This window comes from Mirounga leonina, unplaced genomic scaffold (assembly GCF_011800145.1).
Source record: "Mirounga leonina isolate KUSES-001 unplaced genomic scaffold, KU_Mleo_1.0 Mir_115, whole genome shotgun sequence".
Taxonomy (NCBI): domain Eukaryota; kingdom Metazoa; phylum Chordata; class Mammalia; order Carnivora; family Phocidae; genus Mirounga; species Mirounga leonina.
This window is the reverse complement of record NW_023270268.1, coordinates 54,056,063-54,080,281: the sequence shown is the minus strand read 5'-3', so window position 1 is coordinate 54,080,281 and position 24,219 is coordinate 54,056,063. Positions and strand designations below refer to the sequence as shown.

Below are 24,219 nucleotides of genomic sequence, written 5' to 3'. Positions count from 1 at the left end.
TCCCCAAACATGCTATGTTTTATTATAGTAACCCTGTGAGATATTACTAGCCCAACTTCATAGATGCAGAAACATCTAATTTGCTAAAGATCATACCAATATTAAGGTAGAGGGAAAAGTCCCCCTTTAGATCTCTGGCTCCCAATCCTGTATTCTTTCCACTGCTTCACACCGCAGGCTTTACTGATAACTTCCATGCCAAAGTATTTGCCCCTAAAGTCCACGTACAGGGGTACCTCGGCAGATTAGTAGCTGCTTAACAACAGTGCAGGTGAGTGAAAAATTATTCCCAAAGAAGTTAAAATTGAGTAGGAGGAGGTTGAGCCTGATGTTCATTGCCACCTTGGTCTCCACTTGGGCCCCTTCATCCACACAGACTGTGTCTCTCTTCTCTTCATAAAACCATGTTCATCATTTGTCCTTCATGGTTTAAACGAATGCTGGCCCCAAAAGAATTCCATTAAAAATCTGAGCCACTTTCTCTATTCCTTTACTCCACATCCCTCAGCTTAACTCTGATAGTGTGCAGCTATTACGGAGTGTTCCTATTCCCCAATTCTAAGGAATTTTTCTCCATAAGCCGTACACAGATGTTTGAGCTCCCCAGCTAGACTTTAAGCAAGATCTGTGTTTTCTACATCTCAGATTCCTCCCCACCTTTTCAACACTCTTCGCCCTGTCTTCCAACTGCCTAGGATCAACAAATGCCTTCCTAGGGAATGAGAACCTGCATGAGTGTGGGGAAAGCCCAGCTGGATTAGTCAGTAGGAGGCTGGAGTCCCAGCTCTACATCTAAGTGTGTGATTTCAGGCAAGTCTATGGGTCCCGGTTTTCTCAACATAAAATGGTTGCGGGAACACGAAGTGGGTCGACTACATGAGATCTATGATCTCTAAGATTCTGTGAATATTTATATTATTTTGATTGGGTTGATCACAGCCTTACTTTATTTCATTAGGGATGAGAGAAGAGATAAATGTGAATTCCAAAGAAAAGAATGTTAAAAACAAGACAAATACAGAGATCAAATAACTAGCCCCCTAACAGGCAGAAGAAAGCCAAAGTGTCTAGAAAATTAATAAGCAAAGGAGAATAAGAAGGAGTAGAGATGCCTTGGGCTAGAAGTGTGGATCCTGTCTGACAGGGATGTAAAGGGCTTGGAGGGTGGAATGTAAATGGGAGCAGATCGGTAACTAGAAAATTGCTATAGTGGTTAGGTGTATGTAGCGTGATGTTTGCTTTTTAAATCTGCTCTTCTGTTTGCTCTTCAAGCTTGAAATCAAATGTTAAGAATGTCAGCACAGAGAATGCTGAGATCATGAGGAAGAAAATAAAATGCAAACTAACTTCCTTGTGAAACTAAAGACAGAAGTTCCTGGTATTAAAATGGGGATTAATATTACCGACGTGACCATTAGCAACCTATTTTCCTATATTTTCGTCCATTTGGGAGGAGGAAGGGGTAAGTAATGACAATTTTAATCAGACTATTTCTCCTAAGTTTAATTTTATTAAAGATTTTTAAATTCCAAGTAATACTCTACTGGTTTCACTAAAATTGGGTTTTAGCTGACAGACCTTGTAATAGATTAAAATGGTGTTATAAGGAGGTCTGCCCATGCCTTGATTAAGAAACTCCCTTAGATGGGATGAATTTATGGCAGGGAGTGAGCCAAAGTCACCAATGGGGTATTAAGGATGAGAATTCATCTGAGGAGCTAAAGGAAAAAAAAGTCAAGCCTTGAAATGTCAAGGAAAAGAAATGGTACCTCTTTAGAAAAGAAAATCTCTGAAATTAAAAAATAATACTTGAAGCAAGTAACAATCCTGGGATTATTGGATGTAAAAGTTTTTAGTTGGTATCTAAAACTGAAGTGATACTTTCAAAGATTAAATCAATAAGAGTACGTGGTTCATAAAAAGCCAGAAAAATTCCATTAAAAAGAAGAGCAAAAATTTTAAAGGGATTTGATTTAAGAGCCATTTTTAGAAGTCTCTTGATGAAATTTTTGATACTAAAACTGCAGAGAAGAAACTTACTGTTAATCCATGTTATATAACTTTGAATCCAGTCTGCCCTCCATCTTCTACCTCAGAAAAGGGACTAAATTTAACCAAAGTCTATAAAGACATTTCTGTGGGAGCAAAAGTCTGTGTGTGTGTGCGTGTGCGTGTGCGTGTGTGCTAAAGACAAACATACCTGCTTCATCATAGGATACAGTCAATTTTTCTAGCATTTCTCGGTCAATTGACAGAATCTGCTGTTCAAGGATGGTCTGGTAAGACAGAACACTATTTTCTTTGTCCTTCTCGTAGTCCTGAAGATGCTGTTTAAGGGCCTCTGGGAGTCTCGATTTTACATATTCAGCTGCAGTCTGCAGTTAAAACAGGTAGAGAACCCCATTAGTATTTCTCATCTTAGGCTTTTCACTTCCCCATGAAACCAACCCTTTAGACAAGCATATCCTTGTCATCATCATTATTGGATTCCACTCTACCAAGTACGATGAATCTTCAAATAGAGAGACTCACAGACCTGTAGGAATTTTCTTTTTTTTTTAAGATTTTATTTATTTATTTTATTTATTGGACAGAGAGAGACACAGAGAGAGAGGGAACACAAGCAAGGGGAGTGGGAGAGGGAGAAGCAGGCTTCCCGCTGGGAAGGGAGCCCCATGCGGAGCTCAATCCCAGGACCCTGGGACCATGACCCGAGCTGAAGGCAGACGCTTAACCGACTAAGCCACCCAGGCGCCCCCTGTAGGAATTTTCTACCAGGTTTAAAGGTATGAAAGATGATGGGGGACTTGGTTTGGCATAGAAAGAGTTAATACTCAGCGTTTCAACTATTCCACTGAACTCTGAAGGCCCCATGATGGTAATTTTACTGGATATAAATCTGACTTGCCCTTGTCTAGAATGCAGAAGCTAGTCACTCATCCCAGCAGTGAACCCACCTAAGCTATGACATCCACATCTTTGCTTTGATGTTCTGTGCTCATTAATGCTTCCATGGGAACTCTTGTGAAGTGAATAGAAAGGAGAGTCCTCTGTTGGGGCTGATAATGGAATAATGGGATAAACAGAGAATGAAGAGATCTAAGACAATGATGCCCCTTAACCTGAAAAAAGAACTGTTCACCAATGTCTTGACCTTTATATATATATATATATAAAGAAAAAAATATATGTATTTATATAATTTATATATATATATTTATATATATAAAACATATATATAACATATATATAATTCTTAACTTGTTTTCTCTCTGCTACACAATCCGCCCAAAGCACTCCTAACTAATAACCTCTGAAATTACATGCAGTGATTTTTCAACCAGGTAAGCATGCTTCCATTTGAGGTAGGAAGAAGGCACGTGTACTTTGAAAAAGAGCTCCCCAAAGATTCTGATACGCTCTGCTGGTGGGTTGGAGAAAGCATACTCTTCTCCCTCCCAGTTGAGAACCACAGTTAAAAGTTAAACAGAACTTTAAGAGAGAAATTAAGTGACAGAGAGGCATGTATGAATCAGGGGAATTCTGAAATTCTTAAAACATCTCTCTTAGGAATGCCAAGAGTTTGGCATCTCCTTGCAGAGCAGTCCTGCATCATACACATAGGGTTTGAAGTTGATAAAGTAAAGGCATACGTATATTGTTTAAAATTATACTCACAAGGACTTGAAAATGTAAATAAAAGAAACTGTTAAAAAGGACTGTCTCTGAGATATGTGCCTGGAAGACCCATCCACATAGTTTAATATTTTTTTTTAAATTCCTGTACAGCTATTAATTGCATAATTTAAGACAAGTTTGAGTTAAACACATGCACAGACATATATACGGTACAGGCTCATCAAAAGGAGTTTGTTGTAGGTTTTTTGTTTTTTTTTTTCATTTATCAAACAGTATGCTCTATAACCTTTGGGGAAAAATGAGATAGGTCTATATGTACCAACAAGGAAGAACGTCATGGTATTACTGTTAAGGTTAAAAAACGAAGTCACAGAATACCAGTGACAGTATATTCTTTTTATGTAAAGCATACATATATATGTATGTTGTATTCTGTAATATCATACGTGTGGGAGAAAATATTGAGGGCTATATTCCAATTGCAGAACATACTCACTTTTTACTCTCCACATTTCTGTATTGTTTCAGTGCTCTTACTATTGTAATTTTTAAGAATTATCTTTAAATTTTTTTTTGTAACATTCATAGTTTTCCTTTTAAATGTTAGCACAATTTAAGATAAAGAGAAGTTTGCCAAAACAATGACAACTGACTTCCCAGGAAAGTTCTACTGGGAAATGGTGGGGAAAAATTTTAGGTCAGTTCTCAGAGTTGCCAAATACAGGACACACTTATTATTTCCAGGTATACATTTAGATTCCATAAGTCAGATGAAATTACAATTTTAAAATATCACCAAACATTGTTCAATTCCTCTGTCAGCTAGTTAGTGCAGAACAAATAAAATTATTCCATAAAATGTAAATGGACTCAGCACATTAGCACAGCATATTTAATTCTAGAATTTAATAACAATTTTCTCCTGATACTGAAAACGAAGAGACACACTGCTGAATAACTATTTTTAGACTCATACTACCTTGCTATTCATTTTAACATCTATCTGTAATTTTTTTCCTTGGAGATAATCTATGAGGTACCAGAAGTAATTTAAAACATACATTTTACAAATATTGGTATACTCTCTATTATTTAAAGCATACACATTTCCTCCCAATTGTGTTTACCGATTTGCTTTTCTAATTAAAATCATGATATAGGTCTTTGAACAGAGTCTCTCTATTTTTTTTTTTTTACTATGTTGGAGTTATATTTTGGCATTTCATTTTTTTTTAAAAGATTTTATTTATTTATGTTAGGGAGAGAGAGAGAGCAGGGGGAAGAGCAGAGGGAGAAGAACAAGCAGGCTTTGCGCTGAGTGTGGAGCTAGACACGGGCTCCATCTCACCACCCTGAGATCATGACTTGAAACCAAGAGTCGGATGCTTAACCAACTGAGCCACCCAGGTGCTCCGGCATTTCATTTCTAAAACAGTATAATATCATGTATAGAGTTCTTTCTGTTGGGAAAGATTCTCAAGAGGAACAGAAAGAAAGCAACTCTAGCAAAATACTAGATTCCGTCAAGATATTTCAAAAAATCACCTTTATACTGAGGTGATACTCTAAATGTATTCAAATGGCAGTTAAAACCTTATGTTAAAAGTATGAACCTTTGTTTAAAAAGAAGCTGTCATACAAATACCATATGATCTTACTTATAATGCAATCTAAAACAAAACAAAATAAACCTGAACTCAGAGATGCTGAGAACAGATTGGTGGAGTGAGGGTGGACAAAACAGATGAAGGTGGTCAAAAGGAACAAACTTCCAGTTGTAAATAAATAAGTCTTGGGGATATCATGCTTTGCATGGTGGCTACAGTTGATAATACTGTATTGTATATTTGAAAGTTGCTAAGAGAATAGATCTTAAAGATTCTTATCACAAGAAAAGTAATTGTAACTATGTGTGGTGGCAGATGTTAATTAGGCTTATTGTGGTAATCATTTCATAATACATACAAATACCAAATCATTATGTTGTATACCTGAAACTAATATGTCAATATACCTTAATACAAAACCAGGCTGTCATCTTATTGAGATTATAATTATTCCACAAGTAATAGATAATGCAAAGAAAAATTAAATTTAAATTTTCACTGGAATTTTTAAAAAGTGAAAAATGAAATTAAAATTTAATTATCTATTCTTTAATCAATGAGAAGTACTACTGGAAGTTTAAATCCTAAATTGCAGGTTCTTATAATCAACCATGTCAGAAACAATAATATTGTTATCATTATCAGTATCTTGCATTTGTGTGGTACTTTACTCTTTTCCAAGCAATTTATGCTGTTACCATTCTGTTTGTTCAGCATAACTTTGAGTGAAAGTAGACAACTTACTGGTTTTGGCCAGTCCTTCACATCCTTCAAAGTTTGGCTCAAATGCTACAAATTCTCTTAGCGAACACACCTAATAGCAGCCAACAGTCTTTCAAGTTTTTATACAGGTATTTGTATAGGGGTAAGTATTTCAGTTCCCCAGTTTGGCTGACATAAGAACTATATTTTATACATCCTTGAGTTTGCCCAATATGTTTCAGTGCTTTGCACCAAAGAAGTTTATTATCTTGACTATATCCAAGATTCAGGTACTTTGAGATAGCTTTTTTAGCCTAATGACCGGTATAAAAATCTTCTGACAGTTCATAATTATTTGCCTGCAATCTGAACTTGCTTTCATGATTCCAGATAGAGCCTAGGAGTCATTTTCCACCAGCAAATGGTACTATACTACATTTCCTCTTTAATTATCATCGATGCCATTATTTTAGGAAAGCAAACAGCTTAAACCCAAATCATTTATATGCCAAAAGAGCAAATTATGTACTTCACATACAAAACTGTATATGAAGCTTCATGTAATGTGCTCCTCTTAATAGTTGTTTGATTGCCTCTCTCCTTGTCTTTTTTAATTCATTCAGCAACGGGCTTGCTTCCGCTAGGGACCCTCAGAGGAGTCATGTGGACCGTACCTCAGAACTGGGCCCCTCAGCTAAGGGTTGCCTTGCAGAGGTTCACTCTGCCTACAAGTTCAAGTTTGTGCTTGTTCAGGTGGCAGCAGCGAAACCTCAGGGCAGAGAGTGGAAGATGCATAGTTCCCAGGTTCCCCAGGTTACACCTGAGCAGATGGTCAGCAGCTGGAAAGATGAACTGCAAGCTTGCGAGGCAGGACACAAAAGGTGTCCAGCCAGAGTACCTTCTTACAGAAGTTGTATACATGCCAACTTCCGTCTGGAAGACAGTAAAAGGCCAGAGGAGACCCTGTAAAAAATACTCCAAAGGATAAAAGAAAAGCAGGATGACTACAGGTTTAAATTTGGGAACCTCGTAGGTAGAATGCCAATACCGGTCGTTAGGCTAAAAAACTATTTACTATTACAGTGGTATGTTCTTTAAGAAATAATCAATATATATGAAAGAATGGGGAGGGTTGCAAAGTATTTTAAACACTGCTAAATGCTTCACAATTCATCTTAAAAACCTGTCAGCCAGCCAATTCCAACTTACTGAGTGTGTGCTGAGTAAAGTGCATTAGACCCGCCACTGCTGCAAGAACAAACCTCTGCCATAAAGGAACCTGCAAGTTTAATGTGCAAACAAAACACACACATGAAATACTGGAAAAACACTCCTCACAAAGCAATAAAAAAAAAAAAAAAGCATGAATCTTGAGATAAATTAACATATTTATTTAATATATGAGCCATATTAAGTGCTGAATGGCCTCTAGGAAGAAAATTTAAGGAGTGGGGACAAGAAAAGAATCAAGAAATCACTGGAGTTTAAAGATCAGTTCTGAGGTAAGAGGTACTTACTGGAGGAAAGAAAAGTAATCTAGAAAGTAGTGAATGTGAGTTCATAGAAAGAAATATTAAGAAATGAAGTTGATAAAAACTAGTAGGAGTAAAAGAGAGCTTGGCAGTTGTAGAAGTTTTAACTCCCTTTTAAACCAGGGCGTTTTGATTTGTAGCAGTTAGTAATAGGAAATACTGAACATCTTCGAGTGAAAAAATGATCATACCTCGTTTGAGAAAGAATGTGCTTGGAGCTGAGTTTAAAGTGCACTGGAGTGGGGCGGTGTCTGGGTGGCTCAGTAGGTTAGCATCTCACTCTTGATTTCGGCTCAGGTCATGATCTCAGGTCATGAGATTGAGCCCCGGGTCAGGCTCCGCGCTGGGCATGCCCCAGCCTGCTTGAGTCTCTCTCTCCCTCTGCCCCCATCCTGCTCTCTATAAATAAATAAATAAATAAAAATAAAATGCACTTGAGGAGGGTACTTGGGTGGCTCAGTTGGTTAAGCACCCAACTCTTGATCTCGGCTCAGGTCATGATCTCAGGGTCATGAGTTCAAGCCCCTGTGACGGGCTCTATGCCCAGCGTGGAGCTTACTTAAAAAGAAAAAATGCACTTGAAAAAAATTAAAGCATGGAGACAAGTAAAAAGTCTGAAGGAAAGGAAAACTGGCCTTTTACACGGTGGTTGGAGTATAAATTGGACAATCTCTTTGGACAGAAAATGAAAAAATGTAATAAAAATTTTAAAACACTTTATAGCTTTTACCTAGTAATTGCCTTTCTAGGAACTTATTTTAAGAAAAAAGTTAAAGATAAGCCTAAAGATTTGGGTGTAAACATGCTTATCAAAGTATTATTCATGATAATGAAAATCAGTCTTGAAATTGGTTGACTGAATTATGGAGCATCCATGCAATGGAATACAACGCAGCTATTCAAAATCACATTATGAAAGAAAGAACACTACATTATGGGAAAATGTTCATAATGAAAAGCAGATTACAAAGCAGTTTGTATACTACATGTGTGAGGAAAAAATTGGCTGAAATATATTAATATTGATCACAGTTATCTCAGAGTAGTAAGAGTTCAGGGGATATTAATTTTTTTCCTCTATGTAGTTTTCTGTGTTTTCCACATTTTCTAAAATAAAAATGGCAGGAAAGACATGCCCACTTTCTATGTGCCAGGCACCGAGCTGAATGCCTTATATGTATTCACTTCTTTAATCCTCACAACAACCCTGAGAGGTTTCTATAGATGAGAAGACAGACTCGGGTTAAATAATTTATCCCTGGCTCTGCAGTAAGTGGTGGAGCAGGAAACACCAACCGTTTGTGAGCCAAAAGAGAAAGACTGTGGTCATTCCTTTGTAAGGTAAAGCAGGCCCAGGCTGGGATAAAGACCCTGAGAAGAGAACAAAAGAGCACTTGAGCCAAGCGTGGTGACAGATGGGAAAGAAAAACATGTAAAATGGCTTGCATGTTGCAAAACTGGAAGCTAAAGATGAGGTTGGTGATATTGAGAGTAAATGGGAAACCGGAGTAAAGTGGAACAGAATAAACTTACTTTTGAACACTGAACTGTAAGCCTGAAGACTATCCACCTCCACCACCACCTCTCAAAAAAGAAAAACCTCCACAAGGAGAAAGTATTAGACTTATTTTATAAAACTCAAAAGAAAAATACCAGACAAATGACTTTGGTTACAAGTGCTAGGAAGGCAAAAGCTATCTTCAAGAAAAGATATTAGGTGATATTGAATTAAATTTTAATGGAGCCCCCATTTGAGAAAGATCACGAGCAAATTAGACCTACGTTCAAATCACTTTTAGTATTTTTCCCTGAGAATTTGCAGAGGTCAAGTTTCTATCCATTTTGAACAGATATAAAAACAGGCTTCTGATGTCGTTAATGAAAATATGCTTTACAATTTTGATTTAATACTGCATATTTCATAGCTGTGGGAGTTTTGTATTTTTGTCCCTTCCTTTTTAATCAAATATTCTATCTTATTACCAATTCTAAGACTTAGACTTACCATATGTAATTTTATATTTAAAAATTTTAGGTATGGTGTGTTCAAAAAAAAAAAGAAAGCTCCCTCTAAACTCAATAAATTCTTACTTAGAAGATATTTTTAAGGGACGCCTGGGTGGCTCAGTCGGTTAAGCATCTGCCTTCAGCTCAGGTCATCATCCCAGGGTCCTGAGATAGAGCCCCACGTTGGGCTCCCTGCTCAGCCAGGAGCCTGCTTCTCCCTCTGCTGCTCCCCCTACTTGTACTCTGTCTCTCTGTCTCTCTCTCTCTCTGACATATAAATGAATAAAATCTTTAAAAAAAAGATTTTTTTAAACCAAGAAATGGATCTTTTTTAAGATTTTATTTTTTAAGTAATCTCTACACCCAACATGGAGCCCAAATTCACAACCCCAACTAGATCAAGAGTCGCATGCTCCGCCTACTGAGCCAGCCAGTTTCCAGCCCCAAGGAATGGCTTTTATCATTAAGTTTGTAATGATCTGTGTTATAAATGCTAGTCCTGATGTAAAGACCCAGTTTCAAAGCAACATTGAAAAACTAACAAATGAGATTCTAAGATTACAAAACTGGAAATGCATCTTAAAAAGACATACCCTCGGGCGCCTGGGTGGCTCAGTCGTTAAGCATCTGCCTTCGGCTCAGGTCATGATCCCAGGGTCCTGGGATCGAGCCCCGCATCGGGCTCCCTGCTCCGCGGGAAGCCTGCTTCTCCCTCTCCCACTCCCCCTGCTTGTGTTCCCTTTCTCGCTGTGTGTCTCTCTCTCTCTGTCAAATGAATAAATAAAATCTTTAAAAAAAAAGACATACCCTCTTTTGCCTCAAAGATGGTCTAGAGTACGCTTTGCCAAGATAAAAAAGAAGTTTCAGAACTTCAATATCTTTCGAATTCTCTGATTTTACAAATCACCCTCCCCTTTTGTTTTATTTAATGCAAACGCGGATGTGGGAGCACGCGCGCATACACACACATACACACAAACACACACGATTGTAATTGGCTGAAAGAAATCCTCCATTGACATGAATGGGACAAATAACTGATAGCAGCACCGTTCGGTTTATATTTATACCGTTTGATATGCCTGACTTGAACACACAGTACTACTGCTTCAGATGAGCGTTGATTGTGAATGAACACAGGCTTTCAAAATCGGATCAAAAAGAGACTGAAGGGGCTGATCCTTGGAACCACGTTACCCACAGGTAACAGTGCTCTCATACGCGATAAGGTGCTGGCTCTGGCTCTCAGTGCATCTGATCAGCGACCCTTTGGGTGAGAAGCAGACTTTGGTGCTGACGAACACCTCTGAGAGAGCTAAGACGGGGAATCAGTTCTGCAAATACCGAGTAGGAAGAAAAGCTGAATTTTGGGAACTGGTGACCCAGGAATGATAGCTAGGTATTCACAAGATAAAGGAGAGACCATAAAGGAGATCCTTCAAAATTCGTGCCACACGAAGAGAGAAGAGAGAAGAGAGAAGAGAGTAAGTACTATTTTTGCTGCAGACAAGGGCTGCCTGCCCTTGAAGGGAAGTGAGCGTGTCTGTGCTCATTTGGCAGCAGCCAGCGCACAGATCACACGGTAATTCGCTTAGGTCCACCTTGGAATCCATCTTTCTTAGGGTAACATATCATTGACTTCTGACAACTACTCTGTGGCTCCAGGCACTTTAAAACAAAGTCAGAGTGAATGCCCTTGCCCACCAGAAAGAGGACATAAGGCAAGGGAGCTGTTCCTCTCTCAGACCTGCCAAGAGCCTCATTTCTTGCCATTTTAGTCTCCGCCACTTCTAACCCGGAGGGGGTTATTTAAATAAGAAAGGCATCTTTGAGAGGACCATCTTGCACTCCTGAATTCATAATCTTGGCTCAAGAAGGCAAATTTGATTCCTCCAAGACAGACGGCATCAGGAAAAAGTTCCAGGCTCAAACCTGAAGTCTATAAATGAATTCCTTTGCTTATTATGGAGATTTGAGGTTGCTCTGGAGAACCAAAGCTGCGGTGGTGCAAATGTTAGTCAGTCGTGTGACAAAATGACCACCACAGAGGGCATAACACCTGGCAAGTGGGGGACTTGAAATCATATTACCTACTTAATATGGAGATTGAAGTTTTCATTTAGCTTAATCATAAAGGTGCTGACTGCTAAGTTATAGATTATTCAGGATGATTCGCCTGGGATTCTTCAAGTGACAAACCTTTAATAACTTTATCAGTCATCTGATCCATATTTGATCTGAGGCCTTATCCTCGTGGTAGCACCAGGCATGTCAGAGTGTGAAAATATAACTCAAATTCCACTCCTTGAGTGATGGCTTCCCAAACTGCAGATGGTTGTTTTTTATAAATATGAAAACCAAATTTCCTTCCTTTTCTAGAGCCCTGTTCTCCCATCGCAGTAAGCTATAATTAACCAAGGTATCAAACATTGTTTAGCCACGTGGTCTATTTTCCTAATCTTATTACTTTGGTCAAATCTATATTCAAACTCTAAGGGATTAAAAGTTCATCTGTTTACAGTCTGAAGAAAAGGTGAAATTATTTCTCTATGCCAAAGTGATGTTTCATGAAGCCTCTGCCCCTCAGTTACCACACACATTCTAGAGAGTCAGGGTGGGGGGGGGATTAGACTACACAAGGGCCATGGTCCTTCTAATCTTTCTCTTAAAGCACACATACACAGTTCTCCTGAGAGACGGCAACATAAAAACAGCCTACCGGCAGACTTTTTCATAAATCTGTTGAGAAAACAAGCAGCACTCAGCCAAAGCCGTCTTGTTAAATTTTTGTGATAGGTGAGTTCCTATTATTTCAGCAGTCATAGAAAGAAGTAAGAAATTGTTTCACATTCTATACACTTGAGATCTATAGAAGAAAAAAGTAAGGTAATGTTTGTTTACAGAGAGAAAAATGTTGCATATTTCAAAGAAAATTATGGTTAACTACTGATAAAATTCCCCTCTATTTCTGAATCTTGGGCTTGGGGGGATACTAATTTCCCTAGGTGCTATCAAAATGTGTTCTAGAAAGTTCCATGCAGAATGCTAACTGAAAATGCCCTTGGTGATTCAGGAAGCCAGTGGGACCAACTGTTATAAATGAATTATAAAACACTCATGAGTTTTTAATCAAAAAGAACTCTGTAACTATAACAATCGAGCAGCCCCTCAGGGAGGCAGCCAGAACATAGACAAAATGTTCCTTGGCTGGCAATAGGGCCAGAGAACCCCTCTTGGGCCTCACTTGGCTTCTGCTCCACAGCTACGTGTCAGGCTCTTCAGGCAGCACCTCCAAAGAGCAGGTGTGGCCAGGCTGGCAGGGAAGTCCAAGGCCAATGCCAACTGAGCTGATGTCCCCAGCCTGATACGACTTTAAAGAGGGCCTTCAAAGCCAGTATTGGATTTAAGCTCCTTGTATGTGCGGTGGAGGTGTGGAGAAAGGTCCATCTTTCTGTCCTGGATGCTGGTAACTATCTCATTCTACCGTTCCATTTGCTGCATGGAACGTTCACTGTCTGGTCTACGCTAGCTCTTCTATCAAAAGGCAAACATCTGAAGGTGTAATACACTAAGAAATGTTCAGTCTTAACGTGGACAAGATGAACAGGTTTTTACATATAGGGATGTAAAATGAGAAGCAGTAAAGCACCCACAGAAATTCCTGGGAATGAGCCGCAAAGTGGGGAAAGTGAAGGTCTAAAGAGACAGACATTATTACTCTGAGATTTAACTCTGCATGGGGGAAAACATAAAAATCCGCTTTAAGCTTTAATTTACTCTTCTCATCTCTGGCTCCACTTGCAAGACTTTTTTGAGGCTAACCTAACAACAACAACAAAAAAAACCCCCTTCATCTGTTGCATCTTACACATAGGGGAAGTAAGGACTGCATTCGGTAGCATCTACTGCATGCACATAGGTTCAAAACTCCTGTGCAGATAGGAGTCATTACTTAGGTTGTAAAACTAGTCTTCCAGAACAAAAGCTACTGTTTCCCCCACCTGTCCTGTCCTTCGTTCGGACATCTATCACAGCTTTCAACCACTTGCACTGTCTCTCCAGTCACCTATTTGCCTCCTAATTTATGAGCAGCTAATAGGTGGGACAAAAGTGTTTTCACATAGATGGGTTCCCATAACATCAAATGCAGTATGGGCATGCGGGGAGAAAAGGGTGGAGGGGGTACTTGAAAATGAAGCTTAATGCTCTATGAATGTTAATTCTTTTTTTTTTTTTTAAGATTTTATTTATTTATTCATGAGAGAGAGAGAGAAGCAGGCTCCCAAGGAGCAGGGAGCCCGATGCAGGACTCGATCCCAGGACCCTGGGATCATGACCTCAGCTGAAGGCAGACGCTTAACCATCTGGGCCACCCAGGCGCCCTATGAATGTTAATTCTATATGATCACAAACATAGAAGACAAAAGGACCAGGCCCACTGTGTTTCTTCCAATCACTCTGATATTTGCCAGTCTTCCGCCATTTATATAAATGTCATACTATTTTACACCCCTTGAGCACCAAATCTTGTTTAATACTATAGGAAACAGGACTGCTAGTTTGGACAGAGCTAGCCCCTGTTGTATGTCAAACTAAGAAAGTGTTTCTTGTTGCTTTTGTATAATTTTGAACCTGAATGAAAATCTGAGGAGAGCATTGGATCCTCTTCCCAGAAACACACACACACAATACATATATATATATACACACACACACATACACATACATATAAAAAAAGAAATTAAAAATATACAAAAGAAAAAAGACTCATATGTATGTATGTATGTAGTGTGTGTTATACATATACATGTATATATACATATATATGTATGTTTGTATGTATGTATACATGTATACAGTGTCCCATTTTAGGAACCCAAGTATGAAGTTCATGAACCAGGTCTCAAGAAGCCTTATTAGATCAACTCATGGAAAGGACACTAGGGACAGGGCTTTAGTTTTCTCTACAAAATTTGGTGGATAGACTTGATCAGTGTTTCTCAGTGGCGTTACTAAAACCAACTGCTTCTGAATCACCTGGGATGGGGGTAGGAGATGTCTTCTTAAAAATGCAGACTATGAGGTCTGCTCCCTATTTAGCAAGTCAAGATATTTCGGGTGGGACTCTAGAATCTGCTTTTTAAACTTGTGCTATGTTTTTTAACAAGCTCCTTAAAGGGTGAAACCTACCAGTTTCTACTCCCTTAGATTTCTGATTTTACAAGGTGTAGGCATGCATATTTTTGTAAAGCTATACAACAAATTCTCATGTATATACCAGAGCCTCTACGATAACAGCCTTTCTGCATCCCCCAGGACTCAGTTTGGCAAATAAATATTTTTAATTCTTGTAAAAACCTTGACTGTATGCAGTGACATTCCCACCCGGCCTGTCTACCCTCCGTGCCACAGGCTTTCTTTATTGTATAAAATTGCCAATCTGTTCCGCCTCTCAAAGGCTGAGCCCTCCCTAAAGCAAGCTAACTGACCTTGAGTACTTATGATGCCAGGAGCACCTGGAACCCTTTTCCAACAGCTTGTGCGCAATCCAGCGAGTCTCAGCAAGCTGTGTGAAACAGGCCACAAAATAACCTGTGGCAAAGCACCTTGAAAACACAGTGATATCCTCTTGACCATGCCCAGGCATGGTCGGAACACTGTCTTGACCTCTGCCAGGAACCGCCAGTGGAATCCTGAAGCCTGGAGAGTCGCAGCAAAATGTAGCAGAAAGGAAAGCAAATCAGCATCACCAGCAGTGCGGTATAACTTTGCATACAGAGTTTGAAAGGGTATCTTATTTTAGCAAGAGGAAAATGGGATACCTAATTGCGCGGCAAAGCTATAATTTAGCAGTGAATGCACCTGCTTATGTAAATATAAAACAACACATTTTAAAATCTGAATGGGCAAATAGTTCACGGACCTTACAGAGAAAAATATATCCTTTCCCAAGGCCTACTTCAACCCCAAACAACAAGAGCTGGATGAGCAGACACGCAGTCATGGGCTAGAACTACATCCTTTCAACTAATATTTATTGCCTACTATGCGCCAGGCTCCGTGCCAGTTGCTGGGAATAAATGGTGGGCAAAAGTAGACAAGTCTCTGCTCTCCTGGTGCGGGGACAAAAATTAACCAACTATGTAGTCTCTTAAGTAAGTGTATAAATATAAACAGAAGTGCTCTAAGGAAAGGAATCAGGTTCTTTGAAGGTATATAGCAAACCTAAACACCCTGGTGGGGCAAGGGGAGGTGTCCCTGAGAGAATGATGCAGACATCTAAAAACTGGGAGGTACACAGGTAAAGGGGTAAGGAGTAAAGAGTTAAGAAGAGGTCAATACACAAGGCAGTAAAAAGAGCATATTTTATTGATATGGGTTTTCTAAAAGGTGAATCAATGAGAGCCAAAATTCATAAAAGTTGCAATTTTATAGGAGGGAAGGCTTCAAGATGGACTTGTACTCTAAGGTGTTAGATAATGGGCCACCGAGTCCATCGAGGAGCATATGCAAGGGAGCAATATGCACTACACTTGCCCAAATTAAACCAATAATAACTCTCTATCATGTGTGTGTTGGGGGGGGGGGAGTTAGTTTCTGAATTTCTTTTCATTAACATGGGTTTCTTATAAAGAAGTTGAGTTAAGAACAACAATGGGCCCCAACAAGCTCTTGACCTCCCCAGTTGATGCCTTGTGTATTTTTAATTTTTCCTCTCTCTCACCTAGTCCTCACACTGTTGCCTATCTTTGTTTAGCACAGGCAACTGGTAGAGCCTTTGCTTTCCTTCCACATTACTCTCAAATGTTGAATTTACACCAGATATTGACCTTTATGAAATAACATACAGAACCATAACACTTCTGGGTGTCTTATACTAGTCTTTTTTTTTTTCTTTACGTCAGAGAAGATATTCGTTTATTTATTTTTTTGAAGATGTTCATTTATAAAGGGAACTGTGAGCTAAAATAGCATCAACTAATAAGCATAAACTAGCTTGGAGTCATTCTTCCCAAGCTGTAAAATTCTTGCCCCAAAAGTCAGAGGAATAAAACTAAAATGAAATACATAAAACTAAACTTCTTATAAGAAATGTATGCAAGTTGCCTCAGCAGGGTAAGAAAGGAGCCCAATGGTCTCCCCACTTCATGATCCTTCTACATGGATACATGGTCCTATTCTATGTAGAAAGTTCCCCACCAATAAAAGAGCAGAAAAAAAGACTCAAATGTATACTATTGCTTAGTATTTCCCACTGGGAGAGAAAGATAAAATCTGAACAATTGCAATTCACATCTCCAGGGTTTTCCCCACCTACCTGGGAGGATGGCTGGCGAATCCTACGAAATGTAATTTACCCTTCTGGGTGGGCTGGCCCAGCTCTTTCGTAGGCGTATATTTGACAGCTACCATTTACTGAGTTCTTATTGTGTGCCAGGTACTATGCTTGGTACTTTATATAAATTATTTCATTCAATCCTCACAACAAGCCCGAACGGTAGATATGATTGTCGATGTTTTACAGATGTGCCGCACCTGCACCTCTCGTAGTCCTTTGCCCTTCAACAAAACCTGTAGTTTCATAAATATTTTGTGTGGGCAAGTTTTAGGAATTTGGGGCTAAGAAAAATAAGATAGTAAAACTGAGATGAAGCCAGGGATAAACTTGAGACACAAAAGATATGCGTCAAGATTCCATTTATTTGTTAAAGATGAATTAAAAACCAGTTGAGTTCCCTGGCACCCAAAGCAAAGAAATAAAGGCAACTATTTGCACAGGTCACAGTGCCCTTAGAATGAATTATAGAAAGGGCCAAAATAATGCTTCCAGCAGACATTACTATTCAGTCGAAGAATTGTCATTGAGCTCTGACCCATACTGAGAACCCTCCTCAATACTGTATTCCAGGCAGCTGCCAACCAAAATTTGCACAAGAGATGAAACCTGTTTATGAGCCTTGGTCTAAATCTAGGGTGGCAAACTACAGCCCAAACACCTGTTTTTGTAAATAAAGTTTTACTGGGACATAGCCCTGACCAATTGTTTACATATTGTCTAAGGCTGCTTCCAACTTCAATGGCAGAGTTGAACAGTTGAGACAGAGTACGTATGATATACAGAGCCTAAAATATTTATTATATGACTCTTTACAGAAAAAGTTTGCCAAACCCTGGTATAGACGAATAGCCAAACTAAAGCAAAATCAGCAGGTGTGTGTGTGTATATACATATTTATATGTATATATATTATTGATATTGGTGAGCTCACATTTATTATTTGGCTTCATGTACTGAACAGTGTGTTGCATTTCAGGTGTACATAAATAAGTTATACATAGTCATCACCTACAAATAGCTCACAATCTAGCTACAGAAATGACTAAAGAGGTAATCACAAAACAATTTGATCAGTTCTAAAACGTTAAGTGATACAATTTATTATGTGAACCCAACAAAGTGCTTTAAAATATCCAACACCCAGAGAGATTTTCTTAAACACTCTATTGCTTTCCACTTGACCATATAACCTAAGAAGCCAGGGGGAACAGCATCTCTGTAGCAATCCTCAGAGGAAATGGGTGGCTAAAAATGCAGCCGGGCATTATAAAGAGTAGCTGCTTACCTGGATGTAACATTAAAAATGAAAAGGTCATTAGGCATTCTAGAAACAATGGGCAACTGGCAATGCACCACAAAAAACTAACTTGAGCAACTTTGGATTCTCACAACTGTCATTCGTCAGGAACCACATTATCACAAGAAAATTAACAAGGTTCCAAAGAGACATGTAAAGTTTGAATTAGGATTCACAGTAGATTGGCGGGGACATAATAAATTCATAATTATAATGATCCACAGCTGTTCAACCTTAGAACATAATGAATTTCTTGGTATGGGCTGGAGTCTATGAAATGGCAAGCAAAAACCATTTGGTATGGAGCAGTGTCCTATCTTTATGTCCTGTACCCAGATAGTCCAAATACAAGGGAAATCCACCTAAAGATTTATTGTTGCAACAAGCAATTTCCAAATGTCATAAATCAGCATGGAAATTGTCAGACTAGAAAAAGTATAAACTTTGCCATCTACATCTTCCTTTTATTTCAAAGATAGTACCTATGATTCTTCTTCAAAACATATTATGTTGATCTAAGTGCCCCAGGATGGAAGAGGTCCTTAAATAAGTCAACATGACTTATGAGACACACTCACCAAACCAAGCTTTCTTTTCTAACACAAATCATATAGCCACATTCAGGCAATTAAGTAATAAAGATTAATAGAACTTCAGAAGACAGGTAGCTGGCCATTTAGCTTTGAATAGCTATTTATAAGTTAAGTGAGTTGCCAGTTTGGTTTGAAATCTTTCCTTTAAGACTTGTACAAAACAGAATTCTATATGTAACACATTTTAATGTAATACTTTAATGGCATCCTTCCCAGGAACTAGGTAAATTCTCAGGGTCCATTCCAGTTCTTTAGTTAAAGAGAAAATTAGATTTGGATATATGTGTGTCCTATGTAATTTTTCAAATGAGAGTTCTATAAATGATAGCTCAATTCTGTAATACCTCATTTAATAATTGTCATCAGGGAATGAAGAGTTTCACATAAGTGAATGTCCCATTTAACTCTACTACTCTAAATGATGAAAAACTATTTTAACCTCTTTTGATGGAAATGCTTCTAAAGTGAAACACATATTCCACAGTTTTTCAAGAAGAATACACAGAAGAAAATCTAGCATTTTTTTGATGACTTAAAGCCATCTTTGGAACATGAAAGGAGGTAGATACATTCATTTCTCCTGCATATGAAGTTCCTGGGAAGGATTCCAGGTTCCCACTCAAGAACCCTGATTGCTGTGAGAAGCTCTTGGTTCTCCCTCCCTAGGTGGATAATCCTGCATGTAAGTGGCTACTTTATTGTATAATTATCTAACCTAAAGACCTGGAAAATGTTTGACCTTCTTATTGGAGAAAAATGCACGGACTTTAGGATTATTTTTTCCTTAGTCCTTTTTTGTTTACTGCCTGGTTCATTACAGTGCTCCAGATGGCTGAAATGGGGGAGAAGGGGAGTCTAGCCTTCAGATAGGTGGAGTGTAAGTAAAAAATGTGAATATTGAATACATACCTACTTTTTATTAAAAATCAGAAAGAATTTCCCTTTAGATTCATATACTCTAAGAAAACCCATCAAAATGGCGCAAACAAAACTGGTAACTTTGTACTTATGATGCTTACGATGCACAGGGATGGGCCAATGAATATAAGGAACTCATGAAAATCTAAATGGAGTTGGTATGATTTCTCTCTTGAAAAGTTATTTAGCTTTCCATTCTTGCCTAAATATTTACTACTTGGGCCAAAATTGGAACCATGTCTTTCATCTCTGGTTCTTTAGCACTTTGTACAATACTGGGCATTAGGTACTGAATAAATGCTTGGGGAATGAATGAATCAAAAGACCTCAGTGTCACAGACACTGAGATATTAGATATTAAAAACTCAGTATCTAAGTTTTAGATAATCAGTTGACCTAGCCTCACCTAAGTTATTGCACTAGATTTTTCTCCATTTTATTATAAAAATTCATATGCAATCTAAGAATTTAGAGTTGTATACACTGGATGGCTCATTTGCTCCTGGATCTCTGCCACTGGTTTTCACTATTTTCTATATGAGCTAAAGCAATTAGAAATTAGGGTCTGGAAAGTTCCTAAATTCATAGAGTTTAAATATTTTTATAAACAAGCATTATAAAACTTTCCAGTTTTATTCTATCACATACTGGAACAGGTAGACCATATTTAGTTACATAATCATATTAGCCAAAGTCATGTTTTCAAACATTATTCGTAATTGACCAACTTCTTAAAATACTAAGAAACCAAATGTACAAGAATGAAAGAACAATTATCAGGGAGTTTTTCCTGACTATGCTTCTGGAAACTGCCGTAAAACAGTGGAAACTTCCATATTAATGAACAGTAATCATTTTCATTTCCATATGGTTTTGGTTAAGCATGCACCTGTAGTAAGCCTTTCCTCCACCAGATGGCATCCACGAATCAAGCGAAATGCCCAACTTCCAAGCTACTTAACAGGGAAACTGAATAAATGTAGTAAGATGTGGTTGTCCTTGTGTCTACTAGATGAACAATTGTCAAAATCCAGTTATGAAATACAGATGGCTGCCTGTACTGGGTTACAAAGCAGGCCTTAGAATTCATTCGTGTTCATTCTTTCAACATCTATTGAGTGGTAACGATGCTCCTACATTATGCTGAATACAGAGAGCAAAAAAGAAAAGAGTCCTTGCCCTCAAAGAGCTTATGATTTAAAGAAGCAGATGAGTGGTAAAGAGACAACTACAAAAGAGTAGAATAAATTTAAGAAGGCTTGGAAACACCAAGACACACGAGATCCGTGAGCTGAGTCTTGAGGGATATAAGGGAAGAGCAGAACAATGGGCAGGATAGTAATCCAGGCAAAGAGCACAGACCACACAAAGACAGAGGCATGAAAAATTCTGGTATGTTTGAGGCTAATCGCGGGTTTTAGGGCTGGAGTGATGAGTGTGTACATATATTTCAAGGTGGGAGGGAAGGGTGGAAGAAGAGGCAGAAGATGAAGAACTAACATCAGGCCAGAACCATGTATGTATACTTATGAATTTAAATTCTATAATAATAATAAAGAGCAATAGCTAATATTTATTGAAACATTTCTATGTACCGAACACTAAGCTAAGCACTCAAATTCATTACATTATTTACTCTTTATTATGACTCTACCCACTTTTCAGATAAGGCCCAAAAAAGAACATCCATCCAAAATTCGTTCAACTTAGCTTAGTAAATGGTAGAGTTGGGATTTGAACCCAAGTCACTATTTGATTGTAGGATCAATATATTAAATCTGTAGTTTGTAAAGGATCTTCTTGTAGAGTCTACAATATAAACAATTCCTTCAAGTGTTTTAAACAAAAGAACGAACCACTAGGTTTGTGATTTAAAACAGCAAGTGGGGCAGCAGTGGGGAAGATGCATTGATGGGGGGGGAGGGGAATGTCTGGCAGAAGGGAGACCTGAAGTAGATATATTAAGTTCATTAAATTAAACCAGATGGAAACAGATAAATTATTTTCAAACACAATTGCTTACCAGGGCCTTAAACTGACTTTATCATATTAAGATTAAAAAGGTTTTTTTAGAAACAATTTCCAGCCTGCACAGTTAATTATGCTTTGGGGTTTTATAAACTAAGTATTTCGCAAGGAATTTCCAAGATATGATTGAATCAAATTTCAGTTCTTTTTTTTTTTTTCAGCTTTATTGAGGTGTAGTTGACACATAAATTTGTAAGAAATTTAAAGTAACATACATCATGGTGAATTGATATGTGTATACATTGTGAAAGGATCCCCCTCATCTAGTTTATTAACACATCCATCGCCTCACATTTTTCTTTTCTTTCTTTCTTTTCTTTTCTTTCTTTTTGAAACATTTAAGTTCTACTCTCAGCAAATTTCAATGATACAATTCACTTGTTCTTTAAGTAGGGAATAATCAGGAAGGAATGACTTAAAACAACCTATAAGATAACTTAATTTTCTAATTTACATTCTAATGGGAAAAGGAAGAAATATAACACTCTTGTTGAGCGATGATTCTTGTTGAGCTATGGACCTGTGAATTAAATGGATCAAAGCTTGAGAGTGCATAGAAAATGGAGTTCTTGTTCTCTCTCTGACTTTAAAAGATTTGAACCAATTTTGGATGGATGTTCTTTTAAAAAATAATTTCCCAGCTAATTCTCAGAACTCATTCTAAACAGTATGTTGGAGCAGTCCTGTTAGTCTGTCCTTGGGTTCTTTCCCACTGTGGACCCGTTCTAGTAACAGTCTCTCCCCACCACCCACCTACTTTAAAAACCTTTGGAAGTGGGCTAAGCATTCTTTCCTTGGGCAATTCATTCTACTCCATAGTAACTGAAGGACAATGAATTTTTCCATTGTTCCAACTTCTTCTGGAAGGAGTCCCGAACAAGATAGGAAAGCTGAGTCCCAGATCACACTGCAGTTGTGTGCGCTTAAACACATTTCTTTCTTTTAAGATTCTGTGTATGTATGTATGTATGTATGTATTTGAAAGACAGAACACACACACACACATGCAAATGGGGGTAAGGGCAGAGGGAGAGGGACAGAGAGAAAACCAAACAGACACCCCACTGAACCTGGAGCCTGTGTCTCAGGGCTGGATCACACAACCCTGAGATCATGACCTGAGCCAAAACCAAAAGGTGGATGCTTAACCAACTGTATCACCCAGGCACCCCTTGAACATGTTTTCTTTTTCTTTTTTTTTTTTTTAAGATTTTATTTCTTTATTTGACAGAGAGACAGCGAGAGAGGGAACACAGTAGGGGGAGTGGGAGAGGGAGAAGCAGGCTTCCCCCCGAGCATGGAGCCTGATGCAGGGCTCGATCCCAGGACCCTAGGATCATGACCTGAGCCAAAGGCAGATGCTTAACCGACTGAGCCACCCAGGCGCCCCTCCTTGAACACATTTACTAAATATCTCTGGCCTTCAGTAAGGCCATCTATAAGACAGGGGAGTGAGCTGGAGGGAAAATGCAAGGTCCGAGAACCTTCAAAATCCCTTTGTGTCTTAAATTTTACTCTATCAATTTTTAAATTTTATCTGTCATCTATCTGTTTATTTCCCTCTATCATACCATCCTACTTAGGAGGTGCTAATGAGTAATATAAAGCAGGATACCAAGAATTTGTAAGATCTATATAACCTAGAAAGCCTGAGAATTAATTATAGTTCAGTACACTAATTGCAGAAGAAAAATAATAGTTCAGGGGTTCCTAACATGTTTTGCAAACTCTCTCTGTTACAGGTCTCATAGTAAGTAGAAATCTCTCAAAGTTAAAGTGTATAAGCCTAGCCAACAGAAAGCATATTGATTATCCAGATAGTTAAAAACTATGCTCATACTTTCATGTATCATTGGAACAGAAGTTTCTTGCAAACCTGTATGTTAGCTTTAGTGACTTAGCAGCCATCAATTGGCAGGATGAAGCCATTACCGAGTTAAGAGAACCAGCTAAGAGGGGCGCCTGGGTGGCTCAGTCGTTGAGCATCTGCCTTCGGCTCAGGTCATGATCCCAGGGCCCTGGGATGGAGTCCCACATCAGGCTCCCTGCTCCGTGGGAAGCCTGCTTCTCCTTCTCCCACTCCCCTGCTTGTGTTCCCTCTCTCACTGTCTCTCTCTCTGTCAAATAAATAAATAAAATCTTAAAAAAAATAAAATAAAATAAAAATAAAAAAATAAAAAAAAAAAGAGAACCAGCTAAGAAATCCAATGGCTTCAAATTCCTTCTGTCACATAAGCGACAATGAACGAATCCATTTCTTAAAGAACAGCGATTCTCTTGCTGAGTCTTAACTAAGGCAGCAAAAATGAGACCTGGTGTGACTGTCTTTCAACGTTACGAGAGTATGATGTTAATAAGCAGTCACGACTGAAGAACAGAACAGAAAAAATACGTGTAAGACTTTAAAAACATAACACTTAGGGTAAGCATTCTTGATGCCAGTCTTTAAAAAAAAAAAATTGAAGTATCAGGGGCACCTGGGTGGCTCAGTTGGCTAAGCGACTGCCTTAGGCTCAGGTCATGATCCTGGAGTCCCTGGATCGAGTCCCGCATCGGG

General features: G+C 38.5%; 1 protein-coding gene across 3 annotated transcripts in view; it reads right to left on the bottom strand.

The window, feature by feature from the left end:
• Window positions 1-24,219, bottom strand: part of PPM1L (protein phosphatase, Mg2+/Mn2+ dependent 1L) — a 302,408-nt gene that overhangs the window by 99,498 nt on the left and 178,691 nt on the right. Inside the window, exons 1-3 of one of the 3 annotated variants that reach the window (XM_034998276.1) lie at window positions 7,672-7,732; window positions 7,158-7,227; window positions 2,201-2,375 (exon numbers count right to left, since the gene is read on the bottom strand). In XM_034998276.1, the coding sequence (XP_034854167.1) occupies window positions 2,201-2,237 (37 nt within the window). In that variant the 5' untranslated portion in view covers window positions 2,238-2,375; window positions 7,158-7,227; window positions 7,672-7,732. Of the gene's footprint in view, window positions 1-2,200; window positions 2,376-2,957; window positions 2,979-7,157; window positions 7,228-7,671; window positions 7,733-24,219 lie in introns of those variants that run through there. The other 2 variants (XM_034998284.1, XM_034998266.1) reach the window with 2 other exon arrangements.